Source organism: Corvus hawaiiensis, chromosome Z, assembly GCF_020740725.1.
Source record: "Corvus hawaiiensis isolate bCorHaw1 chromosome Z, bCorHaw1.pri.cur, whole genome shotgun sequence".
NCBI lineage: Eukaryota > Metazoa > Chordata > Aves > Passeriformes > Corvidae > Corvus > Corvus hawaiiensis.
In genome coordinates, this window is record NC_063255.1 from 15978364 (window position 1) to 16004084 (window position 25721).

General features: G+C 51.8%; 1 protein-coding gene across 9 annotated transcripts in view; it reads right to left on the minus strand.

Annotated features, from left to right (window-relative positions):
- CNTFR (ciliary neurotrophic factor receptor) overlaps positions 1–25721 on the minus strand; it is a 202181-nt gene that overhangs the window by 34787 nt on the left and 141673 nt on the right. For all 9 annotated transcript variants that reach the window (XM_048291996.1, XM_048291999.1, XM_048292004.1 and 6 more), the window contains one exon: positions 22605–22835. In XM_048291996.1, coding sequence (XP_048147953.1) covers positions 22605–22835 — 231 coding nt within the window. The remainder of the gene's footprint in view (positions 1–22604; positions 22836–25721) is intronic.

The window sequence follows — 25721 nt, forward strand, 5'->3', positions numbered from 1 at the left end:
TCACCCTCTCCAAGGTCAAACAGTCCTGGAGTCTCCATAAACTGTTGCAGGGGCTCCAGGGGATTTTAGGAGGCATTTGCTAGGATTTCAGCAGACCTGAAGCGTGACTTCACAGGGATGGGGGGGGAAATACCCTAGAGCTTTGGAGAGAAATGTTATTAGAGTCACTGAAGGATTTTGCTGTGCTCTCTGAAGCGTTGCACAGAAAATTACAGGTGAAGAGCAAGCCCTGTGGTCTGGACCTCGCCAGCAGCATATAAGTGCTGTAGTGTCTGTGAGTGAGCCCCATTTCCCTATCATGGACCAGGAGCACACTGCAAATGCCTCCTGCAACAGGGACTCTCCTCTCGATGCACACAGATGGCTCAGAATCCTTCTGAGATGAGGTGAGCAGCTGGGACAGGTCTGAGAGCCAGGGCTTGGCTGCAGATGAGAGCTGCAAGGATGTACTGGCAAAACCAGACAGGGCAGAGCAGTCTGGGTTTACCTGATAGCTTGCCATCCTCTACTGGAGCAGAAAAAACAGCTCTGACTGGGTTAATGCCAATGCATTTAGGTCTGTCCCATGGTGTGTAAGTCACCAGCAGTACAGGAAGGAAGGCAACAGGCCTGGAATAAGTGGGGAAATGCTGTGATGCTGCCAAAGTTTCGGTCCTTTCCAGCGGTGACATGAGGCTGAACCCGGCCAGGATCCAGCACGGGAAGATTTGGGGTTTGTCTGCCTCAGGGAGTTGCTAGAAGCATTGCATCAGTACCTGCCCCATGCCCAGAAAGTTGTTTGCATTTCTGGAGAGCAGATCCCACAGCAGCAACCATGGCTTTATGGCAGAGCAGCTCAACCATGGCCCAGCACAGTGAAACTCAAATGACTTTTGAGGTCATAACTCACACATACATCTCACTGGCTGTCCATCCTCCTTTCTGCACTAATATGGGGTGGAAAAGCAAGAACTGGGCCAGGACCCACTGGGCAGATGCACTTTGTTTCACCCCCATGCTGATGCTTCACTTGGACCCTTGAAGAAATTGCAGCTCGAAAGCGGCCGTCACTGTGAGCCAAATGGTTTGCAAATATGTTGGCATGTGCTGTGTCATCTGCAGTGGTTAATAGGATCCATTTTTCAAGGAAGAGGAAAAGGAAGAAGAGGAGGGGAATGCTTGAATCAGCAAAACAAACATTCACCACCCCTTCTGAAGCACTACACCCAAGGCAATAGATTATTTATGGAAGTTTGGTCTGGAGCAATAACCTGCAAGGGCTTCTCACAACAATGCAGCTGGATTCAGATGTCAAACCAAAATCCTTAGCACTTAATACCTTCAAAGTCTGTACACCGAATGAATGCGTTGCTGGCCCCGCGGAGTTATTGTGAGATTTGTCTCTCATTTCACCCGCAGCCCTGTTAACACACTAATTCCTGCTGCCTCGGAACTGGGCAGGGGACTTCCCTTCCTGGTGGCACCTACACCATGCCCCAGCTCTGAACCGGTGCAGGAGTTGCCTGCCCATGTGGTATTTGCTGCAAGGCTTGGGAAAAGCAATAAATGGGAGAAAGGCATCCTGTGCAACCTTACAGTCACCTTACAGTCAGTCATCTCACAGGGAAATGGAGGCACAGAGCAGTCAAGGGACAGCTACTGAGGATGGAGAGGCTGGCTGAGGATGGAAAGGCTGACTGAGGATGCCTGTTAAATCCCTCAGCCCGGAGTGCAGTTTCCTGGTGAACCCCAAGTGCTCAGTCACCTCTGCAGGCATTTGAGCACTGCTGGGCTCAGCATCCCTGGGTGGCTGAGATGCCCAAGCCCCTGTCTCCTACCTGGCCCCAGGCAAGGCTGGGAGATCCCTACTCGCCTGCACGGCTTCCCTGCAGCCCGAGCAGATGTTCTGGGTCCTGTGTCCTGGGACAGATCCTGGCTTGATTTATTACTGGACGTGACTTCTGGAGTTTGTCAAAGGCACCCGCTCCCCCTCCCCTGACTTTTCCCACACCCTTCCCATTTTGTTTTACATTCACTTTGTGGTCTCCCCACCATAGCTTGCAATAAACAGAAACTCATTTCCAGTATAAACAACTGCACACTCTGCCCCAGCGAGCCGTACAACCCTGCCTTTCCCGCTCCCCACGCCTGTCTGCTTTTGGGTTCTGGGAAAAGTGTCTCTTTCTTCTGCTTTTTTTTCACCCCCCCAGCCTCCTGGCCCTTTGCATTTTTTTTTTTTTTCTGAGATTTATAATGTGCCAGCCAGAGCTGGAGTGGTCTATCCCAGTCCACGTCACGTACGTGCTATTAAAAATAAAGCTACCAATAGATCTCCGTAAGGAAAACCACCTGAGCTCCTCCTGAGCTGAGGGTTTACAGGATGGGGATGTTGGCTCTGACATGGCCAAAAGTCTTTCAAGATGTGGGATGTCTGTCAAGGCAGGATTTAGAAGACTGAATAATGGAGAGATGTGCAGGGCAGATCTTTCCCTCCCCAAGCCCTGAGTCAGGAGAGATGCCAGCCTGATGGGAGCCAAGCCTGAGAAACTTTGCAGGAATGCCATGGAGAGCTGGATAGTCACCTCTCTGAAGGGCTGGACTGATGCTCTCAGTTGCCTTTATCTATCTTTAGCCACCTGGAAAGGAACTGGTTGGGCCAAGCAGTCTGTCTCCATTCTTGCCATGCTTGATGGGGACAGACAGAGACCTGGGGAAGGCAGACTGAATCTGTCCTTTAAATGGGGTACACACCTGTCTGCAGTGTTTTCACAGAATCACAGAATGTGCTGAGTTGGAAGGGACCCACAAGGACCATCAAATCCTGCTCTTGGCTCTGCACAGGATAGCCCCAAGAATCCCACCATGTGCCTGAGAGCATTGTCCAAATGCTTCTAGAACTCTGTCAGGTTTGGTGCTGTGACCACTTCCCTGGGGAGCCTGTTCCAGTGCCCAGCCACCCTCTGGGTGAATAATCTTTCCCTGATATCCAACCTAAACCTTCCCTGACACAACTTCAGGCCATTCCCTCAGGTCCTGTCACTGTCACCACAGAGAAGAGATCAGTGCCTGACAAAAATGCATAAAAAATGGTGAAGGTTTTTAATACCTGGAAGAGCTCACAAAGGCTCAAGAGGATTCCCTGCCATTGGAAGTCTTTATATCAGGGCCGAAAGCTTTCCTCGCAGTTCTGCTGCCCTTCAAAAAGGGATCTATTCAGGGCAGTATCCTGCCCTGCAGGGGCCACGCAGCAGGGCAGGCAGCAGCCTTGGGCGCCCTCACCTTCCTCACATCCCACATCACAGGGATGCTGCAGGGGGTGCACACATCTGCCTTTTCTTTCCCATGGCACAAAGATATTGGGGTCAATCACCTTGTAATGCTTGGCGACAAAGTTGCTTGCTTGGCCAAAGCACTTTCGTTGCAATTTTACTCTCTATTACCCCTCTTTTACTCTCTACTGCCCTCCTCCTAGGACAAGCCAGCCCAGGACCACCAGTGGCCAGAAGTTAGTCATATAATTCCAGGCAAGGAGCTGGTCAAAGCAGCCAGTGGTTCAATTTTTGCTGGGAGATTAAGAAAAATGAGGAAATTAGGTGGGTTAGTGAAAATCTGAACCCAAGTGGTTTAGCTGGAGAGAATCCCAGCATTGTAAACTTGCCTCTAAGAGGGCTGGAAATATCTTTATCCCTGTTGCAGATGCTGTCTGACACCGTGTTCATACTACCACTGGCTGGGACTCACTGACAGCAAGGCTTGTGCAGCCCCAGACAGCTGGATTTTGACTGTGCTGCATCTCCGTTAGTTTTGTCCCCTGTGGGGTTTTCCGTGTAGATATAAGCTCCTTGAGGGGCTGTGCAGAGCACAGGGGTGATGGTGAAGGGCTGCAGCACTGCACTGGAAGCTTCACATCTACAAGAAGGTCGCGCTGATTTGGAAAAAAGCCCCACACATGTCATTTACAGGGACATTAAACCTGAGTGACTGTCTTGGTGCAGAGTCTGAGTGCAAGCAGAGACTGTGGTACCACACAAGGCAATGGGGAGCTCCCAGCCACAGCTCCTGGCACCTGACCACTTCCATCAGCCATTCCAAGCAGGTGAGTTTGCTCATTTTGCCTTGTCCTCAGAGAGATGCTGATCAGGTGTGTAATGCTCCCAGGACAGCCCAGTGGGCTGGATCAGGGCTGGATCCAGGATGGGCAGGTGTCTCCATTCACTGACTCTAATCCATGAATGTGCTGGATGGAGCCTTACACATGCTGCTGGATGCCAGAACCAGGCTACGAGCTGGCCCCACAGAAGCTGTGTCCTCCCAGAGGGAGGGGCTGCTCCAGGTGGTTTGAATTCCCTTGAGCAGCAAGTGACGAGATCTGGTAATGTGGATCCATCTTGGTGCAGCCCATGCTGTCTGTGCAGCAGGTCCAGCAGATGGTCTGCCCATATTCGATGGGAAAGCTGAAGGGCATGGGAGATTTCCTCTGCAAAATGCCCTGTTCTCATGGAAGCACACAGATCAGGAGGAAACACACTAAAAACTCCACATACAAAAATCCCTGGAGTGGAGAAACTCTTCTGTTACGTGCTGAGACCTTTTCTATCATGACAGCTTGGCTGTTATCTCTCATCACATCTCCGTTTGCTGATAGCACATGATGACACAGCTCCATGTTGTGATGAGGGCAGCTGGGGTTGCAGATGGCTGTACCCATGGCAGGAGAGCTACAGCCAGCGACAAGGAACTGCACAGGCCTGCCGGATTCCCTAACAACAAATCCATACCAATGGATTAGCTGTCTATGGAGACAGTTGGTAGCATTTCATCACCCCTTCACACCCCATTGATAAAAGAACTCCTGGTATGAGGGGTGGCCAAGAAACCGCTCTGCTCCTCTCCTCTCCCATGGACGAGCAGCTGAAGCTGTCCCCAGCTGACCTGAGACCCTTAGCCTTTGTGTTGTCCACCCAAACCGAGCATCCCCAGTGCAGTTAATCACTGCAAGCGTCGGGGCAGGAGACAGCCGAGGCCACTGAAGCCCAGCACAGTTCGATGACCCTGAGGAGGAATGCAGCTGACTCACACCATGGGAATCTGACCTCCACGGAGGCTGTGCAGCTGGCTGAGATCATGGATATCCATGTCCCGGCATTGTGGCTCCCAGCAGAGCTGCAAACAGTACCGCGTGCCCTTGTGAGTCACGGTGGGTCCAGCCTCTCACCTCACCACAGTGATGTTCTTTAGGCATCCCAGTGTGCACTGCACATCGTGGCACAGTGCCTGCTTCCCTGTCCCTGTCCCTGCTCAGGAGCATGGGCAGCAGTCCTGGCTCTCTCCAGTATGATATTTCCAGCTAGGAAGTGCTCTGAGTGTGCCAGCTCCGCTGCCTCTGATTCTCCTCCAAGTGACCAACAGGGTACTGTTAGAGCTGCTGTTATGGTGATTTTTATTTAAATCAGTATCTTCTGTGTTATCCCTGAAGCGCTCACTACTAATAACCTCTCATCCTCTCAGCATGCCTTCAGTGGAGGTCAGCTTTGCTTTGCTCTGCGCAGAGCTATGAGCCCTCAACACTTCTCTGCAACTCCGCCTCTGCCCATACCTGGGAGAGAGGCTGCTCCCACCCCAGGTGCAATTCAACCCCAGCAGCAGTCACAAATACCTATGGGACTCCCAGCTGGTATTTAAGTTTCCAGACATTGTGATGGGAGGAGAAAGCCCTGAAAAATCTAATTTCCAAAAGACTTTTTTTTAAGTGCCAGCCCCATGTGGGATCTGATAAGGCAAATCCCAGAGTGCATGGGTTGAATAGCAGGTTTCAGGTCCAGCATGTGGCTTTTGAATCCCAACATTTATCATTACTGTTGCTGGAGAGAGTAGGGGTTTCTCTGTCTGGAGTTTCTCAGCGCAGAGCATGGAAGAAGTCTGGGTCACCTGGTCACCTACACCAGCAAAAAGAGGCAGGGGAACCCCCCAGGCTCTGATGCAGTCCTGCTAACCACACATGGCACAAAGAAACACCCTGATTTACCAGCATCTCCAAATTAAAATAACAAATCCTTACCCATTTCATCTGAACACATATAAGCCCTTTTCTACCATAGATGAAATTTTTGGGTACAAGCATGGCTCAGCCTGACAACCGCAGCGTGACAAACCTGGGGCTGGGGACCTGCCAGGATGAGGCACAGTCTTGAGGTGACCAAACATGGATCCCCCATGGGCACATACTGCAAAGCCAATCCTCACTGCCAAGCACCGTGCCAGGGGTGCTGCAGAGCCCTGTGGGAATGGCCCCCCAAAATAAAGCACCAACCACCATCTCACTTCCTCTGTCTTCCCTGGCCACCCTTCCCCAAATCCCTCCCCAACAGCTCCCCCTAGGCTGCAAAAGCCAAAACCAACAACAGGTGGAAAAAGTGAGGTGTAAACCCATCGTTGTGATGGCATATGGGCACATTATGGATTTCCCACGTCAAAATAATGGATCAGAACTCGTGCTGCCACCCTGGCTCCAGAAGGGCACCGCTGCTCCTGCCCATGGTTTATGTTCGATGAAACTGAGTTAGTAGCGTTTTTATCTGTCAATTAGGAGCCATGAAACAGTTATTAAATAGAGTCAGAGCCCTTCTTGCAGCTCTCCTGGGCAGTGCAGGAGACACGTAACAGCCTGTAATGAAGCATTAAGCAGCAGCAGTTTTGTTTCTGATAGGATTGAAAATGATAAGCCAGCGAGGCATGGCCGGGTAGGGGGAAGCAGGTCTCCGCCTCAGAGGACACATAATAGCAGCTGCTATGGGGAAGTTCAAGACTGAAATTTCTGCCCCCTGTCCCAAATAAAGTCTCTGCAGGACTGCCATCAAGCTGCATCTGCTTGATGGGGGAAAAGCAAGGGCCTGAATTTAATTATCTGCTTTTCCTCGTGCAGCCCTGATGATTACCATGGAGGCAGGAGGGCCTTCAGCTGTGAACAGCAATGTTATCCCAGCCCCAAGGAGAAAAAAGGCTGGTTAAAACAAGTTTTAAGAGACGGGGACTGGGCTGCTCATGGGGAGGGAGATAACACAGGCACAATCCACTTCTGGAGGTCATCAGAGCCCACAGAATGCCCTCCCTCTGCAGATGTAGATGCCGTATGGCATCTTTCAGTATGAAGCACCCAAGCAAGGTTAGGATGTTTACTTGACCTCAGGAACTATATGGCCAGGATTTGACACAGGGAAAGGCCCAAATTCTGGGCAGAGTGATGGTAGTCCTGGCATGGGAAGCATGGAAAGAGGCAGAGGTTCACAGTTCCAGTGCCAATGGACACATTTACCTGTCTCCTTCCCACCCTCGTGTCTCAGGGTTTGGTAAGCCCTTGCTCTGCTCTGTTAGCTCTGCAGCCACACCAGCCCCAGGGGGCTCAGAACAGCATTTTCTCACCCACCCACGGTGAGAGACCCACCACCTCCCCAGCTACTGCAGACAGGGCCTGTCTGCACCAAGGGACCACCCAAATGGGTACAAAGCAAACTGTCCTCCCAGCACCTTGCCCTGGGGAACACCACAGATCTGAATATGCCAAAGGCTTTCAGACATCTGTGGCTGCTTTGCAGCCTGTTTGTTCACAACAGAAACAGGACAACAACAGCAGGGTTTTTTTGCTTCTGGTGATTTTAAATGAAAGGTTGAGTTTTCAGTGCTTTTCCTTTTGGAGCTCCCTATGATTTAATTAAAAACCTCATCAGACCAAAATAAAATGAGCAAAATCTTGACCACAAGTGCTCAACTCTCGAACAATATACAACAAAAATTTTCATCTGGCTCTGACTTCCAGGGCATTTTTCCAAAGTTGCCAGTGAATAGCAAATCCCATTCATTTCTTCTTTCCGGGAAAACCACTCAGGAATCTGAAGATTAGCATCTCCCAGTGCAGTGGGGGCTCCTGCTAGCTCCTTCTCCAATTGCCACCCTTCAGGGAGCAGGAGGGAAATACACTGTGGTGTTAGGCTGGCTCACTACAAACCTACACCATCCACCCCTCTCTTCCCAGGGACTTTTCAGAGTTTCAGTGTTTGTAAGACACCAAGGGAGTCCTGGACAGGTTGGACCATCACACCACTATGTCCTGAGTCCTGCCATCACAGTATTCCCATGGCACAGTCTTCAGTGCCTGGCCTCCAGGCTAAGCCCTGTCCTTCCCTTCCAGCCACAAAGAATGAGAGGGAGACCTCACCCTGGCAGAGATCTGAGCTCTTCCCACATGGAAAAATGTAGCTATAGTAACGAATTGCTCAGGGCTGCAAGGCAGTGATGGACAGGTTTCAGCAAGGCAGAATGCTGGTGGAGAGGATGCTGTGAGAGGAGTATGGAGGGTACAGTGATGGGCACACTTCCCTACGGAAAGAGCCTCCTCACACATCTCCTGTCCTGCTGCACGCCCATGCCCTGGGCATGTACCACCAGCATGAGGTTCTCTAAACTTCACAAATAGACACAGACTTGCTGGGTATTCAGTGCTGCCAAGCCATCTCCAATGCCTTCGCCTCACCAGGATGAAGGAGATGCCCAGAATACGGCTGAAGCACTTGTGCTGCCTCTCCAACCTGTCCGCAGAATAAAAGTGGGAAAGAACTTGAAACAGCAGGAGAAGCAGCATCTGCTGTAAAAGCATAGGAACCCAGAAGACAGGAAAGGCACAGACCTGCGTCTGCACACACCAGGTCCTCTGAACTGCAAGCTGCTTCCTTGAGACAATGCTACCTTGGCCCTTTCCCATCCATTGGGATGGATTGGTGCCCAGAGCAGAATTTCCATCTCTGCAACACGGTGGGATGCTCATGGTTGCAGACAGCAGGGGAGCCCCATGTCACCCAGGCTGAATTTCATCCCAGCTCCCACTGGGAGCTGTGTGCAAGCCCCTGGAGTGGTTCAGTACCACTGGAGCTGTCACACACAGCTGGGCTGGGCTGCAGAAGGGAAGATGCAGCAGGAACAAGAGAAGTGGGAATCCCTGCTTGTTCTGAGTGTATGAGAGGTTTTCAGCTCCCTTCCCACCCTGACTGTGCCTGCAAGGTGGCCAGGATGCAAGGCCACTCTGGTTTGCTGAGGAGAGGCACATCAGTATCCAGTACACCAATGTCAGAACAGGGGGTAAGGAGCAACCCAAGTGGTTTTCCCTACCCTGTCCCAAAGAGGATGCAAAATTAGGGCCAAAAGCAGCCCAGGGTCCTTGCAAAACACTTACCACCCTCACCTGGCTGGGAACCTTGGACTTTGCAGCCCTGAAGCAGTAGGATGTTTCCCTCACTGCACCTCTTCAGAACAGAAATAGAGGCCCCAGGTGCCCCTCAGGGATGAGTATTTGCTTTTGGAAAGCAGCCAAGTGGCTAAACCAGGCTGGAGCCTAGTGCTGGTGCCACAGAGCTGATCAGGCAAGAGAAAAACCTGGAGCGGTGGCAAGGGCAGGAAGACCTGCAGGGGCTCTTTGCAGCTGTGGTGAAAGGGCTTTGCAAATGCCTCTATCCTAGTGTGAGCATCCTCCAGCTGGCAAGAGGGGCTGCAGGCTGACCTGCTGTCCCTGCCCGCTTTACACCGAGAAGGGATTCTGGGAGCGAGGGGAGGGAAGGTGGGCAACCCCTCCTCCTGCACCTCCCTAGCTTCCCTGAAATTTGCCCTAGAACAAACTCTCAGGGATTAGCACCAGCCACATCCTGGTGAGAACAATATTAAGGGATTATGAGATTAGAAATACCATTTATGCCTAGAGGAATAACTCTAATTCTTATCTGATTGTCTACAGATGTCAGCAATCAAAGCGCCTCTTTCATGCAAAGCAGGGAGCGCTGTTGGGGTGGTAAGTGAACATGACTTGGCCCCCTCCTAGCACGAGGAGCTATCCTGCTGATATGTGCCCCGGATCGTGTTTGGCAGCAGCTGCTGGCGCATCAGTTCCTTCGTGGGGAAAAGCTGCTCATCAGAAGCCCTGTGCTGGGGCTGCATCCCCCTCCTCTTATGTCTCTGCTGGACTGTGCACCGAGGGTAAACTCAGCTGTGCCTGCTGCTTGCAGAGTGCTGGTGGAAAGCCTGGGGGAGTGGGTGCTGCTTTGCTCACAAGCAACACCACCCTGAAACTCCAGCTGCAAGCTCACCACAGTCCATTTGCCACCAGCTCCTCCTGCTCTGGGCTGTGTCTCCATGAACCATGTCAACACTAGGATGCGCAGGGTGCATGGCCCCCCTGAGTGATGCAAGGCTTTTCCTGCTCCCGGAGGCTCAGACAGCTTTAAAAAGAGACAAACTAATCAGGTCTGACCCCAAACCTGTGTGCTGCCCCACTGTACTCTCAGGATCTGCCTTACACCCTGTTTGAGGGGCTGGGATTGTTTGGGCTGGAGCATCACTGGCTTTGTGGCACAACTGCTCCTGGGCTGGCCAAGCACTTTGTGCCAGCTTGCCTGGGGAGGCAGCTCGTAATGGGGTGACCTGAGAGACTCTGCCCAGCCATTAAGGAAGGTAAGTGCTTCTGGGCATGCTGTGCCAAGCTCCTGTCTGCACGCTGGAGGCAGAGTTCGTGCCGTTTGATGGCACATTATCTCCATTCGGCTCCTCATCAAAAGCTCTCTGTCAATCCCTCCTTCGAAGGAGGGCTGTGAGAGCTTTCTGTCCTTCATGTTAATGCTTACATGACTATCTCCATCCTATCTCTCTTCTTCCTTCCCTTTCTCAGACCCACGCCATCTCAACCCATTTTGTCCCATCTGCTTTTTCTGCCTTGCCTGTGCCTTGCAGACACCCCAGCACTTAGGCAACATTTCTCTCCTCCCAGCTAGGAGCAGGGCACACAGAAAGCCAAGGCACCATGGAGCTGGGATGGAGCAGGGTGAGGAGCACCCTAACTGGGGACATGCAGCATCCTCCGAACACCCCACATCCTCCTGTGCTGCAGGTTTTTCCTCGCAGCCCTGATCTGCACCACCAAACACCCGAGCCACATTATCCGATGAAAGAAACAGCAACCGTGCAGCTAAATCTGCAAGACAGGGATATGCACCTTCCTTAAGTCATTCACTTGAAGGCCATGGGAGAAAATTAGTTCATCTCACCTGACCTCCTGGGTTGCACAGGCCATTACGTCCCTCCATTACCCCTCTATTGAGCCCAGTAACTCGTGTTTGACGGAACAATCTTTCAGCAAGGCAGCCAGCCTTGCTCTGCAGATAACAAGCGACAGAGGAGCCGACATGGCTTTTGGCAGTTTGTTCCAACGCTTAATCATTTTTTCTATTAAAAATATGAGCCTCATTTCTAATTCAAACGTGGTTGTGGCTCAGCTTCCAGTTATTGGCTCTAGTTCTGCCTTTGCTTGCTGGTTTACTACCCAGTACCTTCTCTGCTTGGAGGTAATTACCAAAAGGAGTCAAGGAATCTTTCCAGCTTCCCCTGAAGTCACTGAACAGACTATTTTAAGTCTTTCTCCTTTTGGCAGTTCCCCCTGGTCCCTTCACATCCTTTTTTACTCCCCTGTTTTCCCAGGGTCCTTCTCAAATAACTTCTTTGATAACATCACAGGAATGAAGCAAGGACCTAATATTGTCTTTGTTGTACATATGCAGCACTTGGCAGAGCTGGCTCAATCTTGGATCCAAGAGTCAGTCCCCTTTTTGGCCAGTCTGTCCCAACACAAACTCACAATTTGGGGCACCTCCATCCTGGCACCCTCCTGCAGGAGCTGTCTTCTGTGCTCTCTGCAATTTTGCTTTTTCATCTTAATCAAGCCCCGGAGGTGTGTGGCAGCACAGACGTCACACTGCCACCATTCCTGGGCAACTGCTCTGCTCACTCCAAGTGGGAATCATCCCTGAGTTTTGCTGAGAGACAGGGAAGTAGGAGTAGGGGATGCTGCAAAATGATGCCTGCAACGACTGTGTCTCACAGTGTCTCACAGTGACTTTTTAATGCCCATGTAAAAGCCCACTGCTCTTTTCCACTTCTGGACAAAACCCACGATGGGCCGACACAGCAGTCCTCACACCACCACGGTAAAAATCACATCTATGAACACTGCTTTGGCAGCTAAAAAAGTGAGTGGTGCTTCCCCTCCTGAGCCTTTGAGGGTGATGGGAGCATTGTTGGTGTGGCTATGCTGCTCCAGCAAAGCAAGAGAGGTTTGCAAAGGCCATGTATCACCACTGACATTTGCAGCAAGGAACAGCCTGGTGCTCTTGCACAGAACAACCCAGCAGCGTAATCACACTTGCTTTGCATTCATGTGAACAGCAGGACTGCCCACAGTACCAGCTCCTCCCTCCATGCTCTTTCCTCTAGGAATGTCTGGGTTTATGATTTGGACCTTAACTGGCCACTTAAGTCCAATGCTTCAGGTCAGCAGGAGACAGAGGAATTCCCCTCTCCCAAGAATTCATGATTCTGGGAGCAGAAAAAAGCAGAAACAAACTCACATGCTGGCCAGGAGAGGGGGGAGCGATGGGAGGAAGGGCTGGATGAGGAGGCTGTGGCAGAAAGGGGAGGTTGTCCATGGCTGACACATCCAGCCCAGCTGCCTGTGAGCTGTCTCACTCCATGGTGTGAAGCAGGAACAAGCAGAACTGTGTGATCAGTGTGATGCTGCCCTGGGGTGGGCTGCAGTGGGTTGGAGTCCTGGCATTGGGGGTGTCCAACCTAGCACACCCCATTTGGGAAGCCTTGTAGGGTCAGGATGGTACTGAATCATCACACAGGTTTTTAAGCCAAATTCTGTGGCTTCAGAAAATTCCTCCCCAATCCGTGTCTTAATTTCCCCTTCTGCCTTTTCCTTTAGACTCTGACGTTTGTGTTTACTACCAGAATTGGGGAGGAATGGGAGGTAGCTCCTCTGTATCCCCAATGCAGCACTGGAGTCCATGTCCCTGGGTTTCAGAGAGGGCAAGAAAGAAAGAGGAGGAAGAGGCTGGTGAGTCAAAAGAGCCTTTTCAGAGGGCAGCAGCACCTGGCTGGCAACTCAGGGAGGTCAGGCACAGAGGGAAGAGGAAGCAGCTTGGGTCATATGGACAGAACAGGGATGAGCTCTGCACTGGAGGGCTGAGCAATTATTCCCCTAAAAAAGTGAGTGATACCACATCAACTGCAAAGACATCAAGAGATGACAAATTCCAGCTCATCCACCATACATACAACATATTTCACAGATCCCTGCTTCCAGCAGGCACTGGCTCAGACCAACACAGGTTGAACGGCATCCAGAAAGCAGCCAAAAGGCAGAGACCTGCTTGCAACACTCTGCTTTCCTCCCTGACCAAGAGGACAGGATGTAGCCATGACATGTGACAAGCCACGCCATGCAAGGCTGCTCCTTGGAACATGTGGAGCTGGGGCATGCTCAGTACAAAGCTACTCACATTGTCCAGCTGTGGAGAGGAAGAACATCCAGGGTTGGGAATGCTCTAAACAAGACAGCCCAACACGAGCAAAAATGCAGCACCAAGGTCTGAGCTACAGCTCCAAACCTCCTCACGATTTCTTGGCGTGGACCCATTGAGTGATCTCCTGTCCACCAGAGGTGAACCTACTCTTCCTACACACCCTACACACCCTACACTTCCTACACACTCAGCCACACAGGCCATCGAGTTTCCCTGTGAACCTGACTGTGGCCCAGTCTGGTTTTGCGATCACTCTCCTCCACATCTCCCATCTGGGGCAAACAGCAGCGCTGGGGAGCCACTGCTGGTCCCTGCTGACACAAGGTTTTGTGCACACACTGCTGGACTCTGCTCTTCATGTCCCCAGAGCAAGACCAAATTTCCCCATGTGGCTTGGCACACAGGCTTATCTTTGATCACTTGCTTTTGACAAACACCCCTCTCCCTCCCTTGAATCACCAGCAGCCAGGCTGCCCAGGCTGGTACCCTGTGAGCTGGTGGAGAGAGGGGCACAGAGCCTGATATTAGCTGTGCTCGGCAGTCTGTGTATGGCTCCCGTCAGCGCAGAGAAGACCATCCTGGAGAGAAAACAAGCAGCCGTCACCCTAGGGATGGTATCATAAACCATTTTAATAAGGCATTTTTTCTCCCCCTCCCCACCACCCTAACTCATGCGAACACTGCCTTGTTCAGTTGGCAGAAAATGATAAAGACCCCCAGGGAGTGCAGGAGGGGGAGAAAAGGGACATCTGTTTAGAGCATTTCTACTGCATGGCTCTCCCAGGCTATTTCTATCTCTTCTTGTCAAAATTTATCAACTGCGTAATTGTTTAAACAGCATTAAAGTGCTTGGAGCAAGAGCAACTGGAAATTGTCCTGCAGTTGCCTCTGGTACTGATGCTGACAGCTCAGGAAGGGACTGGGGAGAGAAGGGATCCATTGGGCATGGGAATCCTCTGACTCCTTTTCCGGGGGGGTGACACCACCCTGTCCTGCTAACGGGAGGAAAATAATCTCACTTTATCCTGGTGTGCTTCCCTGCTTTCCAGGCCCAAAGCTCTGCTCCTTCTCCTCTGCTCCCTCTCCTGACCTGCTGTTAGCACACATTTAGTCTGCTAAATTATTTACAGCAGACGCAGCGGCTCGGGAAACCACAGCTAATGACAATGTCATTCATGCTGAAGTACCCTGGACCTTGCCCTGACCCTGCTAAGCCCTTGGCTGGCACCTCCCTGCCTGACTGGGCCCCACCGTCATTCCCAGCCATCTCCAGAAGTTTCAGAGAGAGATGGAAAAGCTTTGGATATTGGGAAAAGATGAGACTTTGCTGCTGCCTGCCATCTCTTCTCCTTCAGATATGAGGGATGTGGCTACAGAGGATCCACTGTGGGGTCTTCCCACCCCTGGTGAATGGTCTTCCCATGCCTGGCCTGGGTCCCTGCAAACATGGGCACATGTGGGCAGTGACAGGCAAGAGTTATGCCCTGTGCTGGTGACACTGGTGGGGTTTCTTCTTTCAGCACCTTCTGGGAAGCAAACAGTGATCTTATATAAGTACCAGAGGCGTTTGGAGCTGTGGTGGAGAAAGGAAAACAGCATTCACATGTGGAGCATCCACCCCTTTGCTCACTGCCCCATGGCTGCAGCGACAGGGGGTGGCTGTATCCCAGCCTGTTCCTCCCTTCCCAGGACCCTGAAAGCTGCAGACACATTGCTGGTGAGCGGCAGGAAGCTTGCACCAAATATTTTGACAAGGGGCACTTAGGAGCAGCTCAGATAAAATCCTTCCTGGAGCAGAGGCCAGTGCAAACAGAGAACCAGTGTGTGTCCCCTCCAGTCCCCAAAGCAGTCACCGTCCCCACCCATGGCCACCCTCCCCCAGCCAAGGAGGGTTTGTCTTCTCAGCCCTAGGCATCCCTAATTCCTGGCACTGAAGAGCAAGGGTTGTGGGAAGCTGTTTAGACTGGACTTGGGATTCTTTAATTATGGAGCTGTTCTTGTCAAGTTAGGCAGGATAAACAAATCTCAGGAGAGCAGAAGGAGGCTGTGCTGCCATCCACCCTGGACATGGGATGGTGCTGCATGCAGCCTTCAGTATCTGTGCTAGGCAAGGATGGGGAGGGTTTTCCGGGAAGCTGCCAAGGCCCAAAGCCCTTTTTCCTTTTCTCCTCCAGCCCGGCAGCTGGAACCGGGCTCCCTATCAGTCCTATCCCATCAGCTTATTCCCAGCCCAGCTGCAGGAGAGGATGCACAGTGAGCCTCTGGGGCTCATTTCACACGTAGGTCCAAAGCTCAGGATCTCACATTCACTAAGAGGGTTCTTGCATCTTAATCAGCCTCTCTGATGGACACTCCATCCCTGGCTCTGGCTGGTCACCGGCAACCCTGGAACTCTGACACTGGAGGAGGATGGCAAGGGAGTGACCACCTTCTCCCCTTCTCAGTGCCCTTGTGCTGCATGATGCTCCTGCCATGACTCTGGTGGAGCCATGAGCTCCCCGTAGCACCCAACACAACACGGGCTCGGCGGTCAGTGGAGTCGAGTGTGGGGCCACATCCCTTCAGGCTGGTCACACTGGCCACCTCCTGGGCATGCTCTCCCTCAGACAGCATTGGCAAGGCCAGGACAGAGCTGCTGGTGCTGCTGTCCCGAGCCGTGGCTACTCATAAATGCCACGTGATACTCTGCTGGCCCCACCACTGCATGTTCCTCGCCATCCCCAACTCCCCTGCGGGAAGGGGCGAGCCGTAAGGATGGGAGAGGGGATATTTTTATTGTTTCTGACACTGGCTGCCCCAGATTATCATGTTTTACGTAGCGAGCCAAGGAAGCATCACTCTGCTATGCTGCAGCTGGGCTGGCTGCCCAGCCCAGCGAGGGGAAGGCGGAGAGGAGCAGCAGGGCGCGGGTGTGAGCGTACGAGTGTGTGCACACGTGGGCCATGGGGCACGGCTTCATTCAGCCCTTCCCGCTGCAGCATGCAGCCTGCAGCCCCCCGAATGGGGCGGAAAGGTCGCCTGCTGCCTGCAAACGTGTTTGTTTTTCTAGTCCGGCTCCTAATTCGATTAGGACTAATTGCATTTGAGAGCGTGGTGGGGTTTTTGGGTGGGTTTTTTTTGGCTTTCTCCTTAAAGAGCCGGGATAATAATTTGCATACTGTTACCCGGTACGCCTTTCCAGCTCTCAGCCGGGCCAAGACCCGAAATCTGGTCGCAGGCAGCACAACTCATCCATTGAATTTTCCCAGCCATGAAAAAACAGCACAACATGGGAAGGCCTGCACACCTTGTGAAATAAAGCCAAATTTCAATAAACGAAGCATACCTGCAAGCTTGTTGACACTCCCTTTCTGCAGCTCTCAGGAATCAGGGGGTGATGCCTGACTGTGAATCACCCCAGGACCACTGCACCTACCCAGCCCCCAGTGCTGCCGGCACATGGGGGAAAAAAACCCCTCCGTAGTAATGAACCCAACAGCCCTGGGGTGCATCTCCTGATTCTGGAATACCAGCAGTCATTTAAATTTATTAGCTCCACCCTTTGGTCCATGTTCATGTCCATCAACATGTAGGTTTGGTCCATGTTAATGTAGTCCTGCCTCAAGCAGTGCTTGGGCACAGCCTTGGGGTTGCCCTTGTGCAGGACTATCCCCAAAGGGCAGGAGCACACTGGGAGGGTTAAAGGGATGAATCCAATGGGCAGGTGCTCTTCCCTGCCAGCTGGCCCTGGTACGAGGGAATGGTCGCAGTCATGTTTAACTTGTTGCTCCTGAAATAGCCTAAGTTTACATCGCCATGGGAAGGGATTGGAAGAGTTCAGCGGGGAAAAATCCATAAAAAGGGCTTTTTTAAAAAAAAACAACCACGCTCTGGATCACAGATTGCTGGATCACAGACCGCTGGACACAAGCAAGGAACCATCTGCATACACTGACCCCAAGCCCATGCTTCTTCCTCAGCATCCAGGCAGGAGCACCAGCCTGACCAGAGGCACCCTGATCTGAGGCAGAGGCATCTTCACCACTGGCTGCCAGAGCCAGCCAAACTTCTGTTCTCCCAAGCTGGCATGTCATCAGTGCCCTTCTGCAGCTTTTTCCACCCAACCAACCCATGGAAGCAGGCAGGCACACACCAGTCCCTAGCACTGCCTTCCTCCACTGTTTAGCCAGTGCCCGTCACGGGATGCTCATGCCTGCCCTGGTAGAGCCAGAGGTGCACGTCTTACATGGAGAGGTCACTACCTCCTTGTTTTGCTTCTTTATTTTGGATAGGTGAAACAGAAAAAATGTTTTAAAAATAACAACAAAAATAGATGCAGACTTGTAGTACAACCCTCTGGTTGCAGCTGGAGCCCAGCTGGGAGGAAAAAGACTTCTAAGGCAGAGAAAAGGGAGGCTCTGATTATTTATTAGTGGCTGATGTTTGATTGCTTGCTAATCAGTCCAGAGAACACTCAGGCTCTCCTGGCCTCCCGCTCACATGTGGTTCCTGTTGCTTTGCCCCTTTCCCCCTCCCTCTCTCTGGTTTTGCTTTGTTTGTTTTTCTGTTAATTTGGTTGTTTTTTCCATGTCATTTTCTGTCAAACCGCATGTTTTTTCCTCTTTCTCTCGCCAGCCGCTGCAGTGACAGACATGGAGGAAGCAGGCTAGCCTGGGACTGCTTGTACTCTGCCAGTCCCTTTCCCACATCCATGGCCTGGGAGGCAGCAATGCCCCTGGGACTAGCACCAGGCTACAAGACGCTAGGCCACCACTGCGGCATGGAAGACGACTCCCCTGCCTGCATCCCGATCTGTGCCCCTGCTGCTGGAGGGGATTCTGCTGTATTTCCTCTCCCATGCAGACCCCATCCCTGCTTGCACTCCACCCCGTCAGGCTGCAGCCTTTTTGGGCAGCAGGATCAATGATGAGGGTCAGATGGATGTCCGCCAGGGCTTGGGCATCCCCAAAGCAGGACGGAAGGGCAAACGGGCAGAGGTGCTGGGCCAGGATAGAGATAAGGAGGTCAGAAAGGGACAGAGGGATGGGAGTGGAAGGAGGGTGCCTGCTCTGGCTGCCTCCCTCTCGCCCTCCCTTTTTTGCACACAAGGCCTCCCCACTCCCATGTGCGCTCTCCGGCTTCTGGCAGCCTTTCCGACGCGCGTTTCCACTCCTCTCTGGCCCATTAGCAGTATTTTTATAACATTCTGTAACGCACAGAGCCGTGTGCCAAACCTCAAGAGTGCATTATTTCCCAACGTCACTGTTATATCCACCCCCGGGCCCTCCGGCTCCGTGTTTCCAAATGCAGAGCTGTGGCTTGTGGGGGCAGCCAGGAGCCCGGCACCACACTCCCGTTACCCAGAGCCTTGCCCTCCCTCCTGGCCTGCTCCTGGTGCTCAGCCCTGGGCTCAGGCCAGGGATGCCTGGTGTGTCAAAAGACCTGGATCCATGTCCTGCTTCTGGCCACAGTTGGGCATCTGCTGTTCTCAGGCTGCAGGGCAGGTGATCACTGGATATAAACACCTGGTTGCTCTCCTGTGCTTCACCTCACACTCACCTGCCTGAAAAAAGGGGCAGACCAACAAATCACTGCTCAAAGTGCCCTGGAAGAGGTTTCCCCTGGAAAAGTGCCAGCTTCCCCCAGGCCAGTTTTTGCTGAGGATTCATGCTTTGTAGGTGGCTGGTCTGGGACCTTTAGCGATAGACAAGCCTGTGGGCCCTTCCTTCTCGCCATCCCTGGATGCACACTGTCCCACTGCATGTGCACCAGTGTTCCCATTTCTGCAGTGGGCGAGACAGCCCAGCTACCCCCAGCCTCTGCAGGGTGCTGCTGGGCTCTGAGCCACATCCCCCATGATGTGGACCTAGGTGTCAAACTCTTCTCAAGGACCAGAAGAGCTACCTGTGCCCTCCCTCCCGCCTGCTGAGCCACATTTATGAGAAACCTTCACACACTTGTGCCTGCACCATTATGTAGCATCCTGGCCCCTTCAGCATTAAATCCCCACCCCAGATATCCTCTTGTCCCTCCATAGCCACTGGCATATCTAACCAAAGCTCCCTGCTCCTTGTGGGCCAGAGCCATTACAGATAACACCATTGAGAGTGGCTCAAATGCAGTCCAAACCTGGTGCTGAAGCTTCCCCATCCCTTCCAGGAGCTCCCCCTTTCAGCACAATCTGATCCCCTGTAGCTATTTCCTAAGCTGTGTTCCAATTCTCATACTAATCCACATTTTCTCTGGTTTAACTCATAATTTCCCATGTGGCATCATAGCAAATACTTCACTGAAGTCAAGACAGATTACACTGACCACATTTCTGGGCTTAAAAAACTGGTTCCCTTATCAAAGAGAGCTATCAGGTTAATCTGCTGTGATATATCCCTGGCAAGCCCCCCTTGTGTTTTTTTCCCATTTTCCATTTGTCTCCACGTCTTTAATTGCTCCCTCTTCCAAGTGCACCCCGCGGCCCCACTGTGCTATGGGGTCAGGCTGTCTGATCAGGACTTTTCCTTCTCTCAGGCATAGGAGACACGTCGCACTGGGTACCACCACTGACCTCTCAGCTGCTAATGAGCCTTGCTAATGAACAGATGTCCTCACATGGGGATGAGGTTCTCCCCAAGCCTTCAGGGCATTGTCTTCTTTGACGGTGCCTCCACAACAGTGGATCATCTCCACATTTTATGCTCCCTCCTCTCCCTTAGCCTGTGCTGCCCTTGCTCTCAGCATCGCTCAGACCCGGTGGGGTTCATCTGGTATCGGGCTCTGCCGAGCTTACTTTTAATCTCCCCTGAAACCTGTCTGCAGAACCAGCTCTGCTCTTCTCTCCTCGTTTGCTCTGCATTTATATGGCTAACCCCCCTTTTCATTTCCTCTGCAAGGTCTTGCTCAGCTTGACTTCTGGCAGGTCTCCCTTTATCCCTGTGCTCACTGACCCCCACACCAGAGCTTGCTTTGCTAATTGACACCCTTTCCTGGTCCTCGACCCTTCTCTGCTCCCTCTCCACATCCTTCCTCGGGTGTTGTATGCTCAGGAGCACCCCTGCGTTGCCTGGGGGCCACATTCCAGGTACCATCATTTATTTAATGAGATCCCCAGCACTTCTCCACGTGCAGCCCCAGCCTCTCACTCTCACTGCAGTCGTCTTTCTTGTTGCCCCAGTAAAAGAGAAAAATGCAGGCACAGGCCTGTTTTCATTTAATTTCCCATGCAATTGAAATGAAATGAGTCCAAGATCCCTCAAATCCCAGGTTTGGGCTCCCAATGCACTCAGCTGCAGCAGCGATGCTACCACAGGGCCATGCTGCAGATCTCCCTCGAGTCACCCTTCTCCATCTACATGCCCAAGCCCATCTCCATTCCCTCCTGGGATGCTCCCAAACCCACTCCTTCGCATGAGTCCACACACCTCCAGAGAATCAATCAATCATGCCCAGCAGAGCCAGCACATTTGGGGTGGGGTGGGGGAGGCAGGGGCTGGGGGTGCAGTGCTGGGAAAAGAAACCCTGCAGAGAACATTAAATTAAAATCCAGCCAATTAAATTAATTACCACTAAAAGCGTCTCACCTGATTAGTTCCTTGCACAGTTAATTATGTTAACAACACCAGACATGTGTTTATTTATTTGTCACCCTCTCTCCTGGGACCAGTGGCCCCAGCAGTGTCCAACTGGGTTTCTCAGCTGCCCAGTGCTCAGGGGGCTGTGAGTCTCCAGCAAGTGGGAACACAGTAATAGAAAACAGCAGGATTTGGGCTCTAATGCTGAGCAATTCCCACGGGTCCCTGAGTGGATTGACAGGGATTACTATTAGCGAGCTGCTCAGTAGACGGAAGAGCCATTGCAAAATCACGGTGATGCCACAGCTGCAGAGGAGGTGGCTGGAGGCTGCAAACCTCTCCCCACTCCCCGTTTCCTGCAGACCCGGGCTGCAGCCCTCTGTGCACTGGCACAGCCTGGGACCTCTCCGTAGATGGCATCTGGTGAGCACATGCCCAAGCAAAGGAGCTGCACAGCCTCCCTCTGCTGCTGCCTGCACCAGATCCAGCTCCTGCCTTTTCCGGCTCTGAACTAGCTGTGAACACCTCCTGACCAGACAATGCAGCTAAAAAGCCCCTGACTCATTTGCTAGGCAGCAGCAGTGGCCATTTTGCCTGTCATACTCCCAACCTCCACACCTGCTCACTTGCCCTGTGTTGACTGCTTCCCCTCACCTGCTTCTCATATCACCTACCAGCTCCTTCCAGCACCCCTTCTTGTTGGCCAACACGCAGGATCCATCCCACATGACCCTAAATGAGTTGGACACTGAACAACATTGCTAAAATTCAAATCCCTCCTCTAGGTGCAGTGAACCCCTCATGCCTTATTTTCAGGGCTTACACAGACCCTCCTGTGACCCTCTGTCCCTGGACCATGGCCTAGGATGGAAACACCACCCTGGCTCTGATGCAAGGTGCAGAAGGTGAGATAAGGAGTAGAGGAAGGCTCTGCTGTGTCTTCCAAACCTCGGAACATAACACCCACCTAAAAACACCATGACACATCCCTGGATGGTGGAGCTCCCAGCTGGTGCATCACAGTTACCATCCTGCAGCCGGCTAAGCTGGCTGGTGCTCCCAGACACCCACGGCTGCCAGTTGGATACGCTGTGCTGCAAAACACACAGTTGCTATCAGCTGTACAAACACAGCAGTCCTCAAAACACACAGCTGCTATCAGCTCTCAGCATCATGTGAAATATAGCACAACTCTTATCTCCCACGCTGAGGCCTGTGAATCGGCACATCTCGCGTAGAATGCAAAATGCTGAGGGACAAGCAGCTGTCCTCCAGCACGCCTGTGCAAACCCAGGGATCACCAACACCTTTTGGTTGCTCCTCTGAAACAACCACACTGCAGTAATGCCAGCCAGGGCTTGTCCTTGCTGACTGCAATCCTCTTTGACTGCATTTTCCATCTACAGAGATGGTTTCTGTGGCACAAGGCTGGATGGAGAAGCTACATCCCTTCTCAAATTATTCCTGAGGCACCATTTAATTTACTGGCTTTGATCCAAGGCTTGGGGCAGAGTGGCTGATTCCAGCAGGGATTAGTATGCCATGAGGACCTCATATGGTGGTGTGCAGCTGACAACCCTATGTATGGAAAGTAGAGGGGTTGGCATGGCAGGAGAGGGGGCTGTGAGGAGTCAATATGGGAGCAGAAACTGCCCCCCTCCACGTGGCATGCTGGGGTACTCACTTCCCACCTTCAGGTAGGTCTGGTATTTGAGGTGCCAGGAGGAGCCCTCATAGCAGGAATACTGGCCACTCTGTGACAGGTCGACATTCTTCAGGATCAGGTAGGACCCATTCAGGTGGGACTCATCGATGTCAGTGCCGTTGGCTGTCCAGGTCACGGCTGCATCCCAGTCCATGGAGCCACACTTCATGGTCACGTCCGCACCTACGCGCTCGTACTGGGTGTGGCTGTCTGTGGGAAGGAAGAGGAGAAAAACAGGTGAGCTCAGAGCCTCTCAGCACAGCTGCCTTGGAAATAAGATATTACCATCCCATCCATTAAGTAAGAGAAGGATTGAGGCATGGACTGACACTGTTGTTGGCTAGGGAAGTCCAAGTTCTTCTCCTGTCCCCAGTCATGATTTATTTTAGGCTAGAGTGGACAAGTGATCAAATACCAGGGGATCAGTATTCGTGGACCACCTTCACCCACAGGATGGTTTCCTCTCACCTTTGCTATGGAGAACACATGTCAGGGGTGCAAGTATGGCTCACCAGCCAAACACCTCACAGCACAGCCAGGCACACAACACATTGCCAGTCCTGTATCTAGGTGACTTGCTGCAGGACAAAAATCAAACACACGCATCAGAAACTCCCATCAGAGATACAACAGAGCCCCAGGACTTGCCACCAACAAACTCCACGTATTTACTAGCACAGATGGGAAGCAGGTAACTCTCCCTGCAATTCCCTATCCAGGAAAGCAGATAGGAGGATTGCAACCTAACCATGCTGTGGAAAGGCACAGCTGCTTGGTGCATGCAGTGCTGTTTGTCTCTCTGTCTGGGTTTTCTTTTCTTTCCACAATAACATGATGCCTTGCTGAGCTGTTTGATGTAGCAGCTCACGAGTGGGGCAACACAGCTCATTGGGCACCAGCTGCCTAATTGAATTTTGTCAGGTTTCTGGACAGGAGCTGGAGCTGACATTCATTAATGATCCTTAGCAACTGAATATTTCCCGTGTTGCTACACTTGGCTGTGCTGAGCTGCATGTGGCAAGGATAAAACCATGTGAGTGTGTGTGCGTGACACAGGGTGAAGCAGCATGGGAGGATGAATGGGGATGAGGTTCCTTCAAGGCTTCATCAAACCTTTGTGCACAGACAAGGGTGGTTCAGTTCTCAAAATTCTCTTGGGCTTCAAAACCACATTTGACAAAGTGCCTTCCAAGGAAACTAAGCAGCCCTGACACATGGGGAAAGTCCTTGCGAGGATTTATAGCAGCTAAAGTCACGAGACCAAAGCTATCAAATATAGCAGTAGAAGATGTCACTGCTGAAATGACATCTCAAACCCAAAATGGAAAGCACTGTAACCTGAAAGCCATGAACAAACCTGTCCCCCTGCTGTTTAGGAGCACAGCACCACTGGAAGCAGGGCAGAGGAAGGAAACTGGAACAGCTAAGGTTGGAAACAGATCCCGTGTAAGGATGGTTTAGTAGACTCAAACCTTTCACCCATAAAAGGAGACAACCAAGCAAAGATGTGACAGACACCTTAGCAATGACGAGTGACATGAAGAGGACAAATAGAGAAGGACAGCTTGCTCTTTCTCCTAATAAAATAAGGGGGAGCAAAACAAGCAAAAGAAAGTGGTCTTTTTTTGCACAAATTGTGATTAAATTACAGAAATCTATGTCCCTCAGATGCTGTTGATGTCAGCACTGAAGGCGAGAACAGTGAGTAAATGAATCCATAGCACAAGACATGACCTAAAACACTGAGCTGCCCAGTGAGCCTTGGGAGACTGCAAGCAGCTGATGGTGGAGACAGATGGGAGAAGTACCTCCAAGGCTTCTCCTCTCTTTTCTCCCTCTCCAGATGTCAGCTCTTGGGTCCCATTGATAGGTGGAACCACATGGGCACGATCCAGCCGTTCCTTGTGTCTAAGCCCACATCCTGATCCCATCTGCAAAGCTGGCTCTGGATGTGTGCCTGGCAGGTCTCAGCCCTCCTGCAGATGGTCTGTCAGGACACCTGCTCCTGAGAGGAATAGAGCAACTTTGGGGATGTTATCCCTGCTGGGAAAGGGGGTGCTAAGGACAGGGGCAGACTGGTTTGTAGTGAGTAAGATGCTGATGGAATGCCTCAGGACCATTTGTGACATTAGCCAAGGATGGAGACCTTTGGGAAACTGTACTGATCAGAAAAGTGTATTTCAAGGGTCTTTAAAAAGCTGGGAGCATTTACTGAAAGGCAGAAAGAGGGAAGAACATCTAAGATGAAGCATCTGTGTGAGGAGGGGTAGCTGGAATAGGAGCAGATAGACAGATAGGCAGAAGTGGAAGGAGACAGTGGGTGGATGGATGGATGGATGGATGGATGGATGGATGGATGGATGGATGGATGGATGGATGTGTGTAACCATAGACAGATGGACAGCAGGCTGGATGGGCACAGATGGGATGGAGGGAAGGAGGGATGGAAGGACAATGAATGGGAGCGGTGCTGGGTGGATGGCTGGCTATTTGAATGGCTCTGGAGGTGGATGGATGGTTGGATGATGAATGGATGGACACACAGATGACTAGGCACATGTGTGGATGGACAAATACAGATATCAGAGTTTCAGTAAGAATTCAATCATTTTACTGATGTTCTCCTCTAGTTTCTTTTATTGCATAAGGTAAAGAGGTTTTGTCTTCCCATTTCCTGCTGGCTCACATGTGACTATTGACAATCTTGTCCTTACACTGGGAGTCCTGCTTGGCATAGACACTGAAGACATTGCACCACCCACCAGCCTGGCATGGAGAAAGGCTCGGTGCAGTGATGGACCCACAGACCTGTCTCCTTCACCTGGCTCCTGCCTACCTGATGCCTATTCCCAAAGGATTGAGATGGGGGAAAGCTCTGGGATGCTCATCTCTACCTCTCAGGACTGTGGCTGAGAGCTTGTCTGTAACTAGTGGCTGAAGGACTAAGTTGGGAAGGAAAAAAGTCACCTTGAGTTATTTCCTGTTTGTCCTTAAAATGGTGCAAACACACCAGCATTCATCCAGAAGGGCTGAGGGAGCCATTCCTGGAAGACAGGTCTTTGAAAGTGACGCTCCTTTCCAAGGCAATGATTTAAG